General features: G+C 28.8%; 2 protein-coding genes across 2 annotated transcripts; both read right to left on the bottom strand.

The window, feature by feature from the left end:
* Window positions 1–12,908: 12,908 nt before the first annotated feature.
* LOC139426662 (zinc finger BED domain-containing protein 5-like) lies at window positions 12,909–13,517 on the bottom strand. Its single transcript, XM_071186278.1, has one exon. The coding sequence runs from the start codon at window positions 13,515–13,517 to the stop codon at window positions 12,909–12,911; it is 609 nt and encodes a 202-aa protein (XP_071042379.1).
* A 53-nt stretch (window positions 13,518–13,570) lies between these two features.
* LOC122270972 (protein FAM200B-like) lies at window positions 13,571–14,647 on the bottom strand. Its single transcript, XM_071186274.1, has one exon. It carries the CDS (start codon window positions 14,645–14,647, stop codon window positions 13,571–13,573), a length of 1,077 nt encoding a protein of 358 aa, XP_071042375.1.
* Between the last annotated feature and the right edge of the window lie 493 nt (window positions 14,648–15,140).

Here is a 15,140-nt window from a genome sequence, read left to right as displayed (position 1 = left end):
TATATATATTATAAAGATTAATGTTTTGTGAATACGGGAGTGAAAGAGTGACGGCATCCTATGTGCGGTACTTTTTACCGTAATTTGATACTGAATTTTTTCAGTGCTGAAAGGCTGTATGGATCTGAAGCAGTATAAGCTACAAGCAACTTAAGTCATTCGCAATGTCAATTCAGTCCCTTTACACTCTATTCATTCGTGACTTGAAACAATTTACAGGTTAAATATTTATTCTGCAAACCTGAAAGTGGTTTATCACACATGCTAAGGAAATTGTAAAATTCTTTGTTTCGTTATATTAAGTTGAAATTTATTGAAATTTGACTCATTAAAATTCATTCACTCAGGTCCTTATTTATAGAAAGTGTTTCATATAAATCGCCCTTTATATATATTTTAAAATCCTTGTCAAAAATGAAGTAAAAAAATATATATGTGTGTCAAAGGTTGGAAGCAGATGTTTAAATGAAATTAAAAAGGAAAACGCTTATAAAATCTAATTAGCACTTCATTGAGAAAGTCAAAACATCGAAATTTGTTTGATTGCTGGTTTGATTTGTTTGATTTGATTAAACATATTATTTGCTTTTGTATTCCTTTCTTTCTTCTCAATCATTTAAACGCGTCTTAATGTTTTTATTCCCTCCTTTTTTTTTAACAGAGATTCATCAGCCTTCAGCAGCGTTTTTTCTTAGCTCAAATAATAATTTTTTCACTCGAATATATAAATTTCTTCACTAATTTGGATAAAAAATTCGAAATTTTTAAAATTTTTAAATTTATTTGCTTAATAACTACACTAAAAGATTAATTGTGAAAATTTTTTAAACAAGAAATATCGTGTATTTTAAAACAAACGGTAGATAAAATCAAGGTAAAAAAATCATACACAGCGGATGGTTTACATTAAATTTAGTAACAAAAATAAGGTCAACTATCATCCATCAAACTAACTTTGATTCTTATATGTTTTTCACCTCTCAGTCGAAAGGGATTTTGTCTGTAAATCTTTCTGACAGTTTAATTTCGCATGCATTTTCGAACAGGCAAAAATAGTGCTATAGAATGCGAACTCTGCTTTTGTAAGACTTAGATTTCTCCTTCGAACATCTATTTTAAACACCCGTTTTCCGCAGAAGCAATAAATCTTGCATTCAAAATTTGTTTATTACTATAGATTCGAAATGTATAGTAAGGGAAAAAATAAAGATATTTTATTCAAAGCTTTTTATTTATACGTGGTGTTTCTTGGAATTTTGTATTTCTCACAATCTTTTAAAATCAATTTCCTTTATTATTTTGCTTAAAGAGAGGAAGATATCATCAGATATAATGCAAATAGAAATATATAGTTGTTTAACATTTTAGCCTTTACAAATAATGGAAATAAATTTAAAATACGTGTTATAAAGTTTATAAAATATTTTTTTTATTCATTATAATAAGTAGCAAACTAATTTTTTTTAAACCTTAAAATTATTTCTGTAGATTCTGAAGTGAAATATATTCCTGAAACAGCCTCCTTTCATCCTTCTCCCTACATTCTTGAAAACCCCTCAAGCCAATGTTGATCAAAAATGAGAATTTTAACAATAATTTTTCAGAGAAGTGCTCAATTTGCAAAAGGTTGCCAAGCATAGTAAACATTAGCCTTGAGAGAAATAGTAGGAGCATTTGAATCGTTGCCTTTCTAAAGAAATAATAAAGTAACATAAAAATTCAATGTTTTCCCTATGTTTTTTTGCTATATTTTTAGCTTATTTTCTACGTATTCTAGATTCGAGTCTTTCATTTACTCCTCAATCGTACCTAATTATAATAAATATTTTGAGTGATTTTTGACAAGTGCGGGTTAGGAAAAAAAGTAAGTGAAATTTTTTACAGAGAATTTCTCCAATTTTCCTGTGAAAATTTCCAATCGAAAGAAAAAAAAATATATCTTGCCAGTAAATTTCTGCAGAGAGAAAGAAAGGAAAACATTTGATGTAGAAGAGTAATTCGGATTGTTTGCTCACTAAAATTAAAAAGAAAAACCATTGAAATTTTATAAAAATTTTTTTGACGATATTTTATTTATGTTCAACAAAATATAATTGCTTTCAACGAATCAAATTAAAAAAAATGTTTCGGCAAAATTCTGTTTAAAATGGGATAAAGGGAGGATGGCTTCGAAGCTCACGTAAACATTTCTGTTGGTTTCACTGTATGAGGGTTTCTTGACCTTTCATCTCACTACACTCAATATAATATTTTATTTGCGTTCAACATAATGAAATTGCCTTCCAAGCCTCAATTAAAAAAAATTCTGTCAAAATTTTTTAAAAATGGAATAAAGGGAGGATGGCTCCAACGCTCACGTAAACTTTTTTCTTGATGTTACTGTGTTAGGGTTTCTAGACCTTTCACCTCACTACAATCTATAAAATATTTTTTTTATGTTAAACAAAATATGATTGCCTTCCACGCCTCAATTAAAAAAAGTGTTTCGACAAAATTTTGTTTAAAATTGGATGAAGAGAGCTTGGTTCCGAAGCTCACGTAAATTTTTTGTTGGTTTTACTATCGACATAAACTCAAGCGCAAACATACGAAATTACAATACTAGTATTGGTCCAATCAATTTAAATATAGTCATCCACAGTCTAATAAAATTTCGCTTACTTTCCTAATAATTACAATACTCAAATTGCTTCAAAGCCTTCATGCTTAGTGAGAATTACATGACAAATACAAATTTCATTCATTATAGTTTCACTCAATATTGTCAGCAAAGGATTTATCTTTAATGAAAGCTCCGATCTATTTCTGAATAAATGTACAACGAAAACCGTATCTCAACTATGCAGAATAAAATAAATAACATTTAAGTTGCTTTTTTAGGGAGTAATATGAGGGGATTAGACTTGTATTCGAAATTAGTAATGTTTTAGTTAGCATGGATGAACAATATGGTTCTAACAATGGCCTAGTGAGAAATTCTGTTTAAAAAGTAATAACTTATCATATTCTCCATATTTAATAAACTTGAGCATTCTAATTTTATTGAAAGTGGATGCTTATTGAAGTAATAAATGCTAATTTTTACAGCAAAAGTATTTTTAACAAATGGACAAATTTAACCCTTCTACATCAAATCTTTATGTTATGTATCATCATAATCAGAAATTAGTCAAAATCAAATTTAGTGTCAAAGTTTAAATAGTCAAATAAGAGGACAATTCTGAATTTTTCTCATACCTTATTAAAACACCTGCATCGAGGAGGAAGACTTATAACGATTAAAATTTTAATTTGCTTCTTCCCCTCTTTAAAATGAAGAAAAAAAAATATTTTGAAGAAGTTTGCCTACATAAATCTACTGGAAGGCTCCATTTTTTATTTCTTTTTGTACCAGGGATAATTACGTATCTTAAGAGACGTGTTACAACTAAGAAAGGAGATTCCTCTTTTAGACAAGAGAATACTGTTAGACTAAAGGCCCTTGTACACAACAATGTGTTGACAAACGTATTTATTTATCCAAAAACAATTTTTAACATGTATTTATTTGTTTTTAGCATATAATTTAATGCATTTTACAAGGAAATAGCAAAATTTCTTATGTCGGAATCTGAAAAAAAAGCATTAATTATTACATTTTAAGCAAAACTACTAATTTTTCAACAAATTTCTTATTTTTTTAAAATACATTTTCTATTTTTAAATAATAAATTAAAATTTTCTAGTTTTTGTACTTAAAGAGTTTGCTCAGTTTGTAAAGATACGCCATATTTAATCTTATAATCTTTCACGAAAAAAATTTTTTTTAGCCAAACACTAAACCACGCAACTCTTTCCTTAATTTTATAAGCAAAATGTATCACTAATTTATAATTTCAACCACTTTCTGATCTAAGCAAACTAACAGAAATGAGCTACAATTAAAGCAAAAAATAATTTTTGAAATTATGTTTTACAAGAGAACTAAAAAGGAGTAAATAATTACATTTCAGATCAGAAGCTTAAAATTTAGGGCTTCTCAAATTCTTAATCACTTTCTATCAGAATCAAAATCCTTCCTCAAAACTTTGGAAGGTGATGTAATCTACGTTTAGTGTTCCAGGAAAAAAATTGTCCGCAGTTATTTAAACTTTTTTTTTAAAACTAGTTTTTTTTTTTAAAAAAAAACCACATTTTAATTAAAATCAAATAAGGTTGCAAAAAAATTTATAATGATATGATAATATTACATGTATTCTTGTTCTATTAGCAAAACAAATTTAACTCAAACAATGAAGATATAAAGTTGTCGTTTATATTTAAAATAAACAATATATTTGTACTCATACAAATTTGAAGTAAACAATATATATGTACACATACAATAGCATCACATATCATGGAATGATCATTTTAAGTAAATAATTTAAAACTTTTATAAAACAACTGTAATTGTGAACAGTTAAATAAGAAGCAAAATTATAAAAAATAATATAATATTTAAAATTTAATTAATAAAACAAGTGTTTCATATCTGAAAAAATAGCAAAATAAGGAAATTTAGTTATGTAAAATGTTGAAATCTGCAATGTAGATAATTCCGGATCAAATTGACGTAAAAAGTAAAGACACTCTGAGTGTCGGAGCTTTATATTGTAAAATGCATTTTATGCAGAATATAATATGACTCTAAAATTATGATATATTAAAATTATTACAGTAATAATTACTGCAAAATTACTGAATCACTCTAATTTAATAAATATTACTGTAAAAAAACCACGGTTTAATATTTTACTGTGAAACTGGCTTTTACTTAAAAATGAATTTTACTGAATACACCTAAAGTGCCGGTACTTTATACCTTAATTTGATCCCGAATTTTTTACAGTTTGAAGCGGTGATTAGTAAAATACAAATGCGAGTGAAATAAAATAAGTAGAACTTTTATAATCAAAAGAGAATTAGGTAAAATGAAAAAAATCAATTTAATGGGAAATTACGAAAATTACATTTAAGGATTAATACGTTAGAAAAAAATACCATTGTAATTGAAATTAAAATTCAGTATGATATAATTTTGATTAGCACTCCCACATGACACAATGAAAGGAAATGAATTTTTAGATATATTGACGTTTTAATCAAATCTCACCTATTACTCATTACATATTTCTATAAAAAGTAGTTAAAAATCGTTGGAAAACATAAGAAATATTGATTAGGTTCCTGTTTCCAAGCACTTACGAAGGATTAAATTAAGAGACAATTTTCAATGCATTCCTTAACACAAAAAAATTCTTTTTTTTCAATCAAACGTATAATTTTTTAAAAAAAAATTATAATAGATTTTTAAAATTTTATCAGTAAATTTCACACCTCCTGCATTTTGGAATGGTTTTAATAGATCACTTATTAAAAATAACCCAATAACCCTTATTAAAAATAACCATGTTAGTTGAATGAGATGATTGAAGAGAAATTTCTTTTCAATTTTTCGATGAGAAATGGTCAAATTAAAGTGAACCAGTGGGTAGCGCCCCCTGCTCGCTAACGCTCGCCAACCCCCGAAAATTGCTACGCAATCTTATATGGTTTGCTTCGCAAACCAAGCTCGCTTCGCTCGCTACTAACTTACGTACATTCAAATGCACAAAATTCTAAGAATTCAAAACAATCATTCAAATCCATATAGCAACTTTTTTTTAAAAAAAAATTACATCTTTTTAGTTAATACTAAGTCATTAAAATAAATTTGAATTCAAATAAAGACTCATTGACTGAGACTCATTTTTTAATGAATAACTAATAACAATAACAAAGCAAATAAATTCATGATATAAATCAAAAATCGTCAAATAAATTCGTAATATATAAATTCGTGAACAAAAAGCGCTTTCGACAAAATACTAAAGTAGAGATCTATCGACAACGACTACTCACTTCTGCCTAACTTAATAGTATGAGATTGCCGCAGCTGAATTGTTATTTCAGTTTCCATTTTTAAAAGCGCTACATGTTGAGCCACCTCAACTAGATTTGGCATGTGACATTTTTAGCGGCAATCATTGGTCAATTTTCTAGCGTTGCCATTCGGGGAGTTGTAATGAGACTTTTTGTCGCCGTGTTAGAGAAATATATATATATGGATGATTATTTTTTAAATATTGACATTTTAATATTTGGCAGAGTTATAAGCAACAAAATCTGATTTTCGATACATTAGACCAGGTATTGCGCTACAAAAAGGATTCTTTTGAATGAAATAAGCAAAATAAGCAAAGTTATTATAATGAAAATATTAACTTCAATAATTAATTAATGAGAGAAATTATCTTATCTAAAAAAATTAGCATACGTAAGAAAGTTAAATATTTTTTCAAATCTGAAGCGGTAATTATAAAAATTAAAACATTGCATTTCAAGTTGAATAATTTAAATACAATGAATATCATCAAAAAGGTAACTAGAAAAAAGCAAATTTTTCATTTAAAGGGAGAAATAAAATTTAAAAAAATAAAATTTCAAGCTCAATGCCTTTGGAATCATAATGTTGCATGATGAAAAGGTTTGGTATTACATGCCTGAAATGCATGTATTGATTGCTGTAAATACTTCTTGAAAATCATGATCAGCTCTTCCGAAGAAGTATTTAAGAGAAATAAATATTTTTTTAGATCTATCACTCTGTTGGAAATTTCATTTTAATGGTAAGGTAAAATAACCGGCAATAGTCTGTCCATCTAGTTAACTGTTAAGTTTGCGGTAATGAACATTTTTACCTTTACGGTTTCGATACCATTTGCAACTAGTATTGTAAAAAAAAAAAGTAAATTATATGGCTTTTTAACCATTCAAAACTAGTATGGTTTCAAAACTGTATTTTAGAAATTAAACTGGACATTGGAGCTAAACTTTTCGTGAGGTAATGGGCATTGAAGTTAGGTTGTGTTTTATCAAAGGAACCGCGAAATGTGTTTTAATTAATTTATCTTGTTGTTTCACCAATCGCAGGAGTTTGAAAATACTTGACTTTTTGGTGTTAAGCAGCTTTAGCATATCTTCATTAAGCAGTGTGTACTACATATCAATGTTCTAGGATTAACTATGAGGGGGGGGGGGGAGGACACGGANTATGGGGGGGGGGGTGCAGGACACGGAAAACTCTTCACGTGTTGAAAGCAACGGATGAAATACTATGGTGTCAAAGCTGGGACTCAAACCCCAGTTCTGTCGGTCATGAGATTGTCAGATTAGCATTATCGGCTATTATATATATGCTCACAACTGTATAGAACTAAGTAAGTTGCTGCTACAAAAAGTGGGCTTAGTAGTTTTGATAAAATTCTGGTTGTTTAACCGTAATATGTGAAATAAGTTAATAAATAGGTTTTCTTCAAGTTAACTGTAACTTTCTCATTTATGGCTAATTGACTGTTTTGCTTGAATATGAAAATAACAATTAAATAAATTGCTATATTTAACTATGTTTTCTGAAAAATTTCTAGAAGTGCAAAATTTTTGTCAGAATTTTTTTTCTTTAGTGTAAAGTTATCTGTTTCTGTAAAATGCAGCATAAAATTTGTGAAAAACTTAGTATATTTCCAATTAGGTTACAGTTTCCTAAAATAAAAATTAAAAAATTATTCAAATTCCTTGGAATGGAGTTTTTTCATTTTATTGTTGAGGAAAGCTCATAGTTAAATGAATGTTGTTTTCTAATCATTGAAACTCAAATATTTGATAGAGTTTTATGAAAAAAGTGCTATATTTGGTAAACTAGACAGCGTAGGGCATTATTAAGAAACGTGATCAAATGAAAAAAAGTGGTCCGTGGTTAATAAAAATTGGAAAATAAATCAAACAAATCTTTTCATTTTGTATTTCATACAAAAATCATAGTTAAATCAAGAATTTATTTTTGATACTGACGGGAATTTTTATATTAACTGGAATATGTATTGTGTTATAAAAATTATTAATTTCTGGCAAAAGTGATTAAGAATAGTTAAACATAAGGAAAACTCTTTGTGATAAATATATTACATTCAATAGTTAATTAAAAAAATAAGTTTTTCAAATCTGAAAAAAGTAAATTAGTTGCATAAAATTTTCAAGTCTAAAGCAATAATTAGTTAAATGAAACACTGTCAAGTGAAGTGTTATAAATTAAATTAAATGTTTATTGTCAAAAAAGAAACTAGTAACGTTAATTTTCTTAAAGAAGAAAACTAAAACAAAGGTATAAGCTTATTGCATTTGAATACAAATAGTACTGTATTTGATATTCGGATTGAACCTTAAATCACTCAGTTTCGCTCTTCAAAAAGACACAACGAAGAGAAATGTTTATTTTTTTAGATTTATCGATAGATACTTATTAGTTCATTCTCATTATGTAACTTCATATTAGTTAAACCTCGTCTTCGCATAATGTCTATCGCTTTAAACGTTGCTTAAAACTTATGGTATCAGTCCGATCAACTCTTCCAAAAGGAAGAATGAAAAGAAATTAATAATTTGCTTAGATACATCAACAATTTAGTCAAATCTCATTTTCTCTAACTTGTAGTGACTTGTTGCTGCAAAAGCTAGTTAAAAGTTGACTGAAAACTTTCTTTTTGGTTACAGTTTATTTTAGCAGTTACAATGGGGTTCTTTGTGTTTCTTAGCACAACAAAAAAATATTTTTTTCAAAGTTCAATTGAGAAAAAGTGGTATTTCTAAATTAGAGGAACGTAGAAAAAAACCCAAATCATTTTATTTTGAAGTTGTGAAAAGCTCGTATTTAAACCAATGAATATTTTTTATATTGAAATTTAAATACCTGGCTGAAATGTATGGAAAATAGTATCATTTTTTTTAACTGGACAATTATAAGAAATGTGATGAAATGGGAAAAAGCAGTTCTTCTAGCGATCAAATCTTTTCAATTTCTAGTTGAGAAACGGTGATAGTAAAGCGAAGTTTTTTTTTTTTTTTTTAATGTTGAAATTCGAATATTTGGCAATTGCCGCGTTACCTCAACGTTTTAAAATAACTTAAAGCTTATCAAAAAATTCTTGATTTGTAACAACATTTGCCATGAAATGTAATCTGTATACCGGTTTGCCCGATACCCGATTTGTGATTTTTTTAACTATATTTTAAATTCATTGTCTTAGCGGAAGACATTGTTTTAGGTTGTTATGATTTAGATGATTATGATTTTATTTTGTATTTATAACCGTCCCTGAACTGCTGGCCCAATTTTGGTCTTAGCACAACTAATGTTCAACTCCGTAGCCTTGTAGTTTCGACCCAAACGAGAAGACATGGAAATTCCTGGATCAGTACCCCCGAAGGAATGATTTGTTATGGGAACATGGAGAACTTTGAGACTCGACGGATTTAACGTGTATCAGTTGTCATTTACAACACTAGTAGTCTTCGGCCGACTGTCGTCTAATCCAAGATCTCTTGAACATGGGGACAATGCCCTACCAACCAGTTATCCCGGTTAGGATTATGATTTAGATGAGTTTTTTTTAGATTAGATAAGTTTTTTTTTTTTAATATTTAAAAGATGAGATTATCTTATTTTATATTTTACAACCGCCGTTGAACAGAGGTAACCCTATTTTGGGGATTACGACTACTAATGTAAGCATTTTCAAAGCATTTATTTGTAAATTATTATTGTCATACAAATTGCATAAAAATAAACATTTTTGTCTCTAATTTCAGACAATTAAATTTTAAAATAATAAATATTGCATGAAGGGATTTCTCTTATGTTTTGTAAAGTTTTGCGCTTAACATTTTGGTAACTTGCAAGCAAAAAATTAAGTGTTGGATAAATAAATGGTTGCAATTTTTTGCTACACAAAAACTATTTAAAATTTTATTACATTTATTTGTTTTAATTTTCTTTATCATTTTTTTTCATAGATTTTCACAATGGAATTATAGAAGGAAATTCGAAAAAAAAAGTTCGACAAAAGTGATCATGTCTGGAGCACAGAATGTTTTTGCAAGATATCCCAGAATGTTTTTGCAAGATGACTCTCTTTTACGACCCGATTACTAAATTTAAAATAAATTACTTAAAAATAATTACTTAAAAACTTACTTTAATAAATTACTTAAAAGTGCTTATATATTTGGAACTACATTTTAATTTTTCCGCTAAACAAAATATATATAATATAAAATTTTGCTGTGATTTAGGAATAGAAATTTAATTTCAATATTGGTCGTGTTTGAAACGAACGAATTATTAAGAAAGCTGTTTCAGATTGAGTAGAGATAATTCCAAAGAGAATAATTAATTTCTTGGTTTGTCTTGCTTCCAGGAGACGCTTTCGAGAAGGGAATGATATTGTCATTAAATGAAGTTTAAGGTTTCATTTTTGATTAGTTTCCTAGAATTCAACAGATAGCTTCAAAATTGAATTCTTGAAGTATATAAATGAGGATCGAGGTAACAGAATATCTGAACTATATCAAAGATGGCTCCTTGTAGGGTAAATATTGAACACATCCTTGTGAATGAGCATTTCATAAATATCTTTAAAACTTAAGATATTCAATATTTTTCTGTCAATTTGATTGGCAACAGTAGCAAGCAATCAAACGTTTCAATATATTTCCTGGTCATATAGTCTTCTTTAGAAAAATTCTCTCGAGGAATTTGTTAGTGTATGTGTAGCACCTTGTTTCTTTAAAGAAATTATAAGGATAGTATTAGTAGTTTTCTGTTTTCAGAACAATAGATGGTACATAATAGTTTTCTCACTTTGAAAAAACGAAGACAAAATATGGCTATTGAAGTTACGTTTTATTTATTAATAAACACCTTAGCATAAGCAATCATTGAGATTAGCGAGTATTTAATCACTAACTTAGCAAATGGTGAGAAACCAAATCTGACAAAATACAAAGAATTTTCCGCGTTAATGAAAGTGGGGGAACAATTTTAATTTTCGTGTCCTTTTAGCCATACGATACATCAGAATTCTGATAAATATACAAAAAAACATCTACTAACATGTGACCGAACAGACTTTCGGTGGAAATAGATTACCCAATGAATGAACACTATATGAGAACAATGATTTTACGTGGCTCTTAGATAGACATCAGTAGTTATGCGATATAGAGGACTTGAAAAATTGTGTTAAATGATCTATGAATAATTGTCAAGATAATTACATTTCTAAATACTAATTTAATTGCTCCACTTATGAAAATAATCATAATTAAAATTTATTTATATTTATAAATGTGGTAGTTAGTTATATTAATTATGAATTAAGCAACTTGATTAGAGATGTTTTCTTATCGAAAATTGTAATATAAAAAAAATGCATCGAATATTTCTCTTCAGGCTTATATGCTAATGACTCCTAATTAATGATGCATTTTTCGGTCACAAAGTAGTAAAAAATTTAGAAAGATACTTAACAATATAAATTAAGAAGCAGATCAAAAAAAAAATTAAGTGGATTACAATGACAAAATAAATAACATTTAAACCTTGTCAAAATGCTGAAAATCCGCGGATCCAGCAAAAGCATTAAAATATTTCACTCTAATAAGAAAGGAAAATGTGCAGTTTTCTTATAAGTTATAGAAAATTAACAATCTTAAATTGTGATGTTCATGTCTTCACTTATTATTTTTAATTGAGCTCTTATGAAGCTCTTTTTAAATCATTTGGTTATTAGTTTCAATGTTAATTCAATAAAATTTTTGAACGCTATTTATTTACGGATGTGAAATCTTAAGGATTAGAATTTTTTCTCAGCAATTAATGTAAATGAGGATTTGATTTAAAGATTTTTTTTACTTTACTCAGTTATTCTGATTCTAAAATTTATTTAATTGTTCAATATAATATATATTTATATTATTGCAAAGTTATACATTTTAAAATAATAAAGAATAAATGTGGTTATCTGATTTTACACATAGTTTGCTCATGACTGCTTTTGAATAAATTATCAAAAAAGATTTTTTTTTTCGTTTATCTTAGCATTTATCAACTAATTAAACGGAGAAGAAATTAGCAGGAGTAAATGAAAATATCACAGACATTAAATAGCAGAATGTTTTTTTTTTCAAAAGTGCAGCATAAACTAAACGTATCATAATAGCGTTACTAGAAGGCTCTCCAGAGACTAAGGCACAGGAAAATTTAAAACTTTTAAATTAGAATACCACGAGATAAACTTAAAGCAGAAATTAGATATATTATGTATGCACTGTAAAAACATTACTGTAAATTCTCCAAAAAAAATATTTTTTACAGGAGAAAAACTAATTTAGATTAAATACAAGTTTTTTTTAATGTTTTTAATTAGTAACCAAGCTTTGCAAAAAATTCCACTTTTTCTTTTTCTTTTTTTTACAAACTTTTCCCGTTTATTTGATGGTTTTTGCCTGTTTTTAATATAACAGATTTTTTCCGTTTTTCTCCAGAATCATAAAATTATTAAAACTGTTGTCAACTCAATTTCTTGCTTTTTTCATGCAGTTTTACTTACCGTAAGTTTACAATCTTTTTTTAATCATTTTATGATTATTTTTCTCTACTTTCTCTTACTTTTCGGAAATTTTGAACATTTTATGGACTTCATTGCTGAATTTATACTCTACTTGTTTAATATCTGTCTAAGACAGTGCTTTCCAAACTTTTTGCACCTGCGCCCCCCTCTTTGGAAAAAAAATTTGTTGTGCCCCCCTTAATTTTTCTAACAATCCCATTTCATAAACACTCATCTGATATTGCAATTTATTTAATGAGCTACAAAATAATATACAATATTATGTATAAAAATACATAAAAAATAATTATCTATTTTAAGAAATAATGATATAATGTAATAAAAACAAATCTTACAAAAGTACAAAAAATAGAATTCAACATTAATACAACATTATAAAATTTAATGTGAAGGGTGAGCTTGTTTTTCAGCACAAATTTTGTCAAACCGTGGTATCATTGAAGATATCGCGGTTCTCAGTTCCTTTTCAATCTTTAAGCAAGATCGATACTTTGTCTTTAAGACAGCTACTGCAGAAAACCCAGTTTCACATAAGTAAGATATTACAAAGGGCAATAAAATTTCTAAAGCTTTATTTGATAAAGTAGGAAACTCGTCCTTTACTCGTAACCAAAACGTGACAATATTATTTTCGTGTTGAAACATCTGCTTTAATGTGCTGTCACTAGATAAGTCAATTATCATTTCCTGCTCTGCTGTCGTAAGGCCAAAATCATCATATTTTTCAATCACAAACGGGTTTCTAATCCATTCATATTTGGACATGTCAAGATCTTTAAAGTAAAACGAGAATTGCTCCCTTAAACTGGTCAAGTGTTTATTAATAAGAACTTTACTTTCTTCTATTTCATCTGCAAGACAGGTAATTTTAAAAGTGGGAAACATGTCAAAATTATTATTTTTCAAACTTATTATCCACAGTTCCAATTTTCTCATAAATGCAGTAACCTTGTCTTTCTGGACAAAAGCATGAATTTGAGGCCCTTGCATTGATTTATTTAAAGTACTGAGTCTTTGAAAAATATCCACTAAATACGCAAGTTTTACAAGGAATTCGTGTCATAAAACAAGTTTGCTTCATCTCTATTATTATCAGTAAGGAATATGGCGATCTCTTCTTTTAGCTCAAACACCCTTTGAAGTACTTGGGAAAGAGAAAGCCAACGTGCCTCACAATAATATAGAAGTGATGTATATTCTGAACCCATGTCATTACACAATTTTGCGAAAAGCCTTCCTCTTAATGGGCTATTTTTGATAAAATTTACAACTCTTATAATAACTTGAAATACTGTTAGTAAATCTTCACCCATATCTCTTGAAACAAGTGATTGTCTATGAATCATGCAATGCGTCCAACTTGCCCGAGGAGCCACCTTTCGAACTAGTGCCTGTAGACCAGCGTTTTTTCCTGCCATAGATGGAGCTCCATCTGTGCATAGTCCAACACAGTTCTCCCACAGAATGTTATATTCATTGAAAAATTTATCAATCATATTAAAAACTTCACTTGCTGTAGTATTGCCTTCAATAGGTTTACAGAATAACATGTCTTCTCTAACATCAGTTTCCACAACATATCTTACATATGTAATCAAGTGTGCATCCTTAAGAACATCTGTAGCCTCATCTACTTGCAACGCGAAAGAAGATAGTTTTACTTTTTCTATTAATTGATCGCAAAGATCTTCAGATATATCGGATATTCGTCTTCCCACCGTATTATTTGCAAGTGGAATGATTTTAAGTTGATCAGCATATGATTCACCTAGCATCGTAGCTACCATGTCAATAGCTGCAGGTAGCACTAAAGTTTCTCCTATTACATGGGGTTTTTTGCATTTAGCAATTCTATAAGAAACCTTATAAGACGCAAGCAATGCTTTTTGTGTAACAGACATGGTCTTTGAAAACATTTCTTTTTGTTTATTTAAATTCTCCAATTTTCTTTGGAAAAATTCTATTGTCTTGCCAATGTGATCTGCATGTACGTTTTCGAGATGCCGTTTTAATTTATTTGGTTTCATGCTGTCTGAGGCCAAAGTATTCAGACACAGTAAACACTTTGGTCGTTCTTGGCCATTAATGACTTTACATGTAAATCCAAATGATAAGTGCATTGGATCATATTTTCAACATTTAGGTTTACTATTTTGCGAAGATGTTCCGCTATTTACGTTACCTCTTCTTTTGCCGTCTGCTTCTGCTTCATTCAATTTTCTTTTCAACCCAGTTACGTATTTATAAAAATACTTTATAACAGTTTTGAAATTTACCTCAATATTAATTTAGAAGTGTACCAAAGCGAGTTTGTAGACAATCTGCGTGGAAACGGTCGAGTTTAACCAACGTTTCTTAACGAAATGCCGCGTGTCTGCTCTCGTCTGGGTGCACGCATCCAGGTGTAGTCGCGTCGTCCGAGTTTGAAAAACCCCGCAGTCGCGCGCAATTGATGATAGTTCCACACCAGATGTAATGAGTGCTAACGTCGTCGAATTAACGACGGCCTTGGCTCATAAGCCTTGTCGGGGCCTGCTGCCTGCTTCTGTTTACTGAAGTGTGGCGGGAGTAACTCCGAGAATACCCGGGATGATCCGAGTGCTTGTCTAGTGT

This window comes from Parasteatoda tepidariorum, chromosome 1 (genome assembly GCF_043381705.1).
Source record: "Parasteatoda tepidariorum isolate YZ-2023 chromosome 1, CAS_Ptep_4.0, whole genome shotgun sequence".
NCBI classification, from domain to species: domain Eukaryota; kingdom Metazoa; phylum Arthropoda; class Arachnida; order Araneae; family Theridiidae; genus Parasteatoda; species Parasteatoda tepidariorum.
Note: the sequence above shows the minus strand (reverse complement) of the source record. Positions and strands in the feature narration are given on the sequence as shown.

Excerpts from the sequence above, each read along its gene's own strand:
- LOC139426662 (XM_071186278.1), bottom strand. The coding sequence starts at position 13,517 with ATGCAAGGGCCTCAAATTCATGCTTTTGTCCAGAAAGACAAGGTTACT.
- LOC122270972 (XM_071186274.1), bottom strand. The coding sequence starts at position 14,647 with ATGCACTTATCATTTGGATTTACATGTAAAGTCATTAATGGCCAAGAA.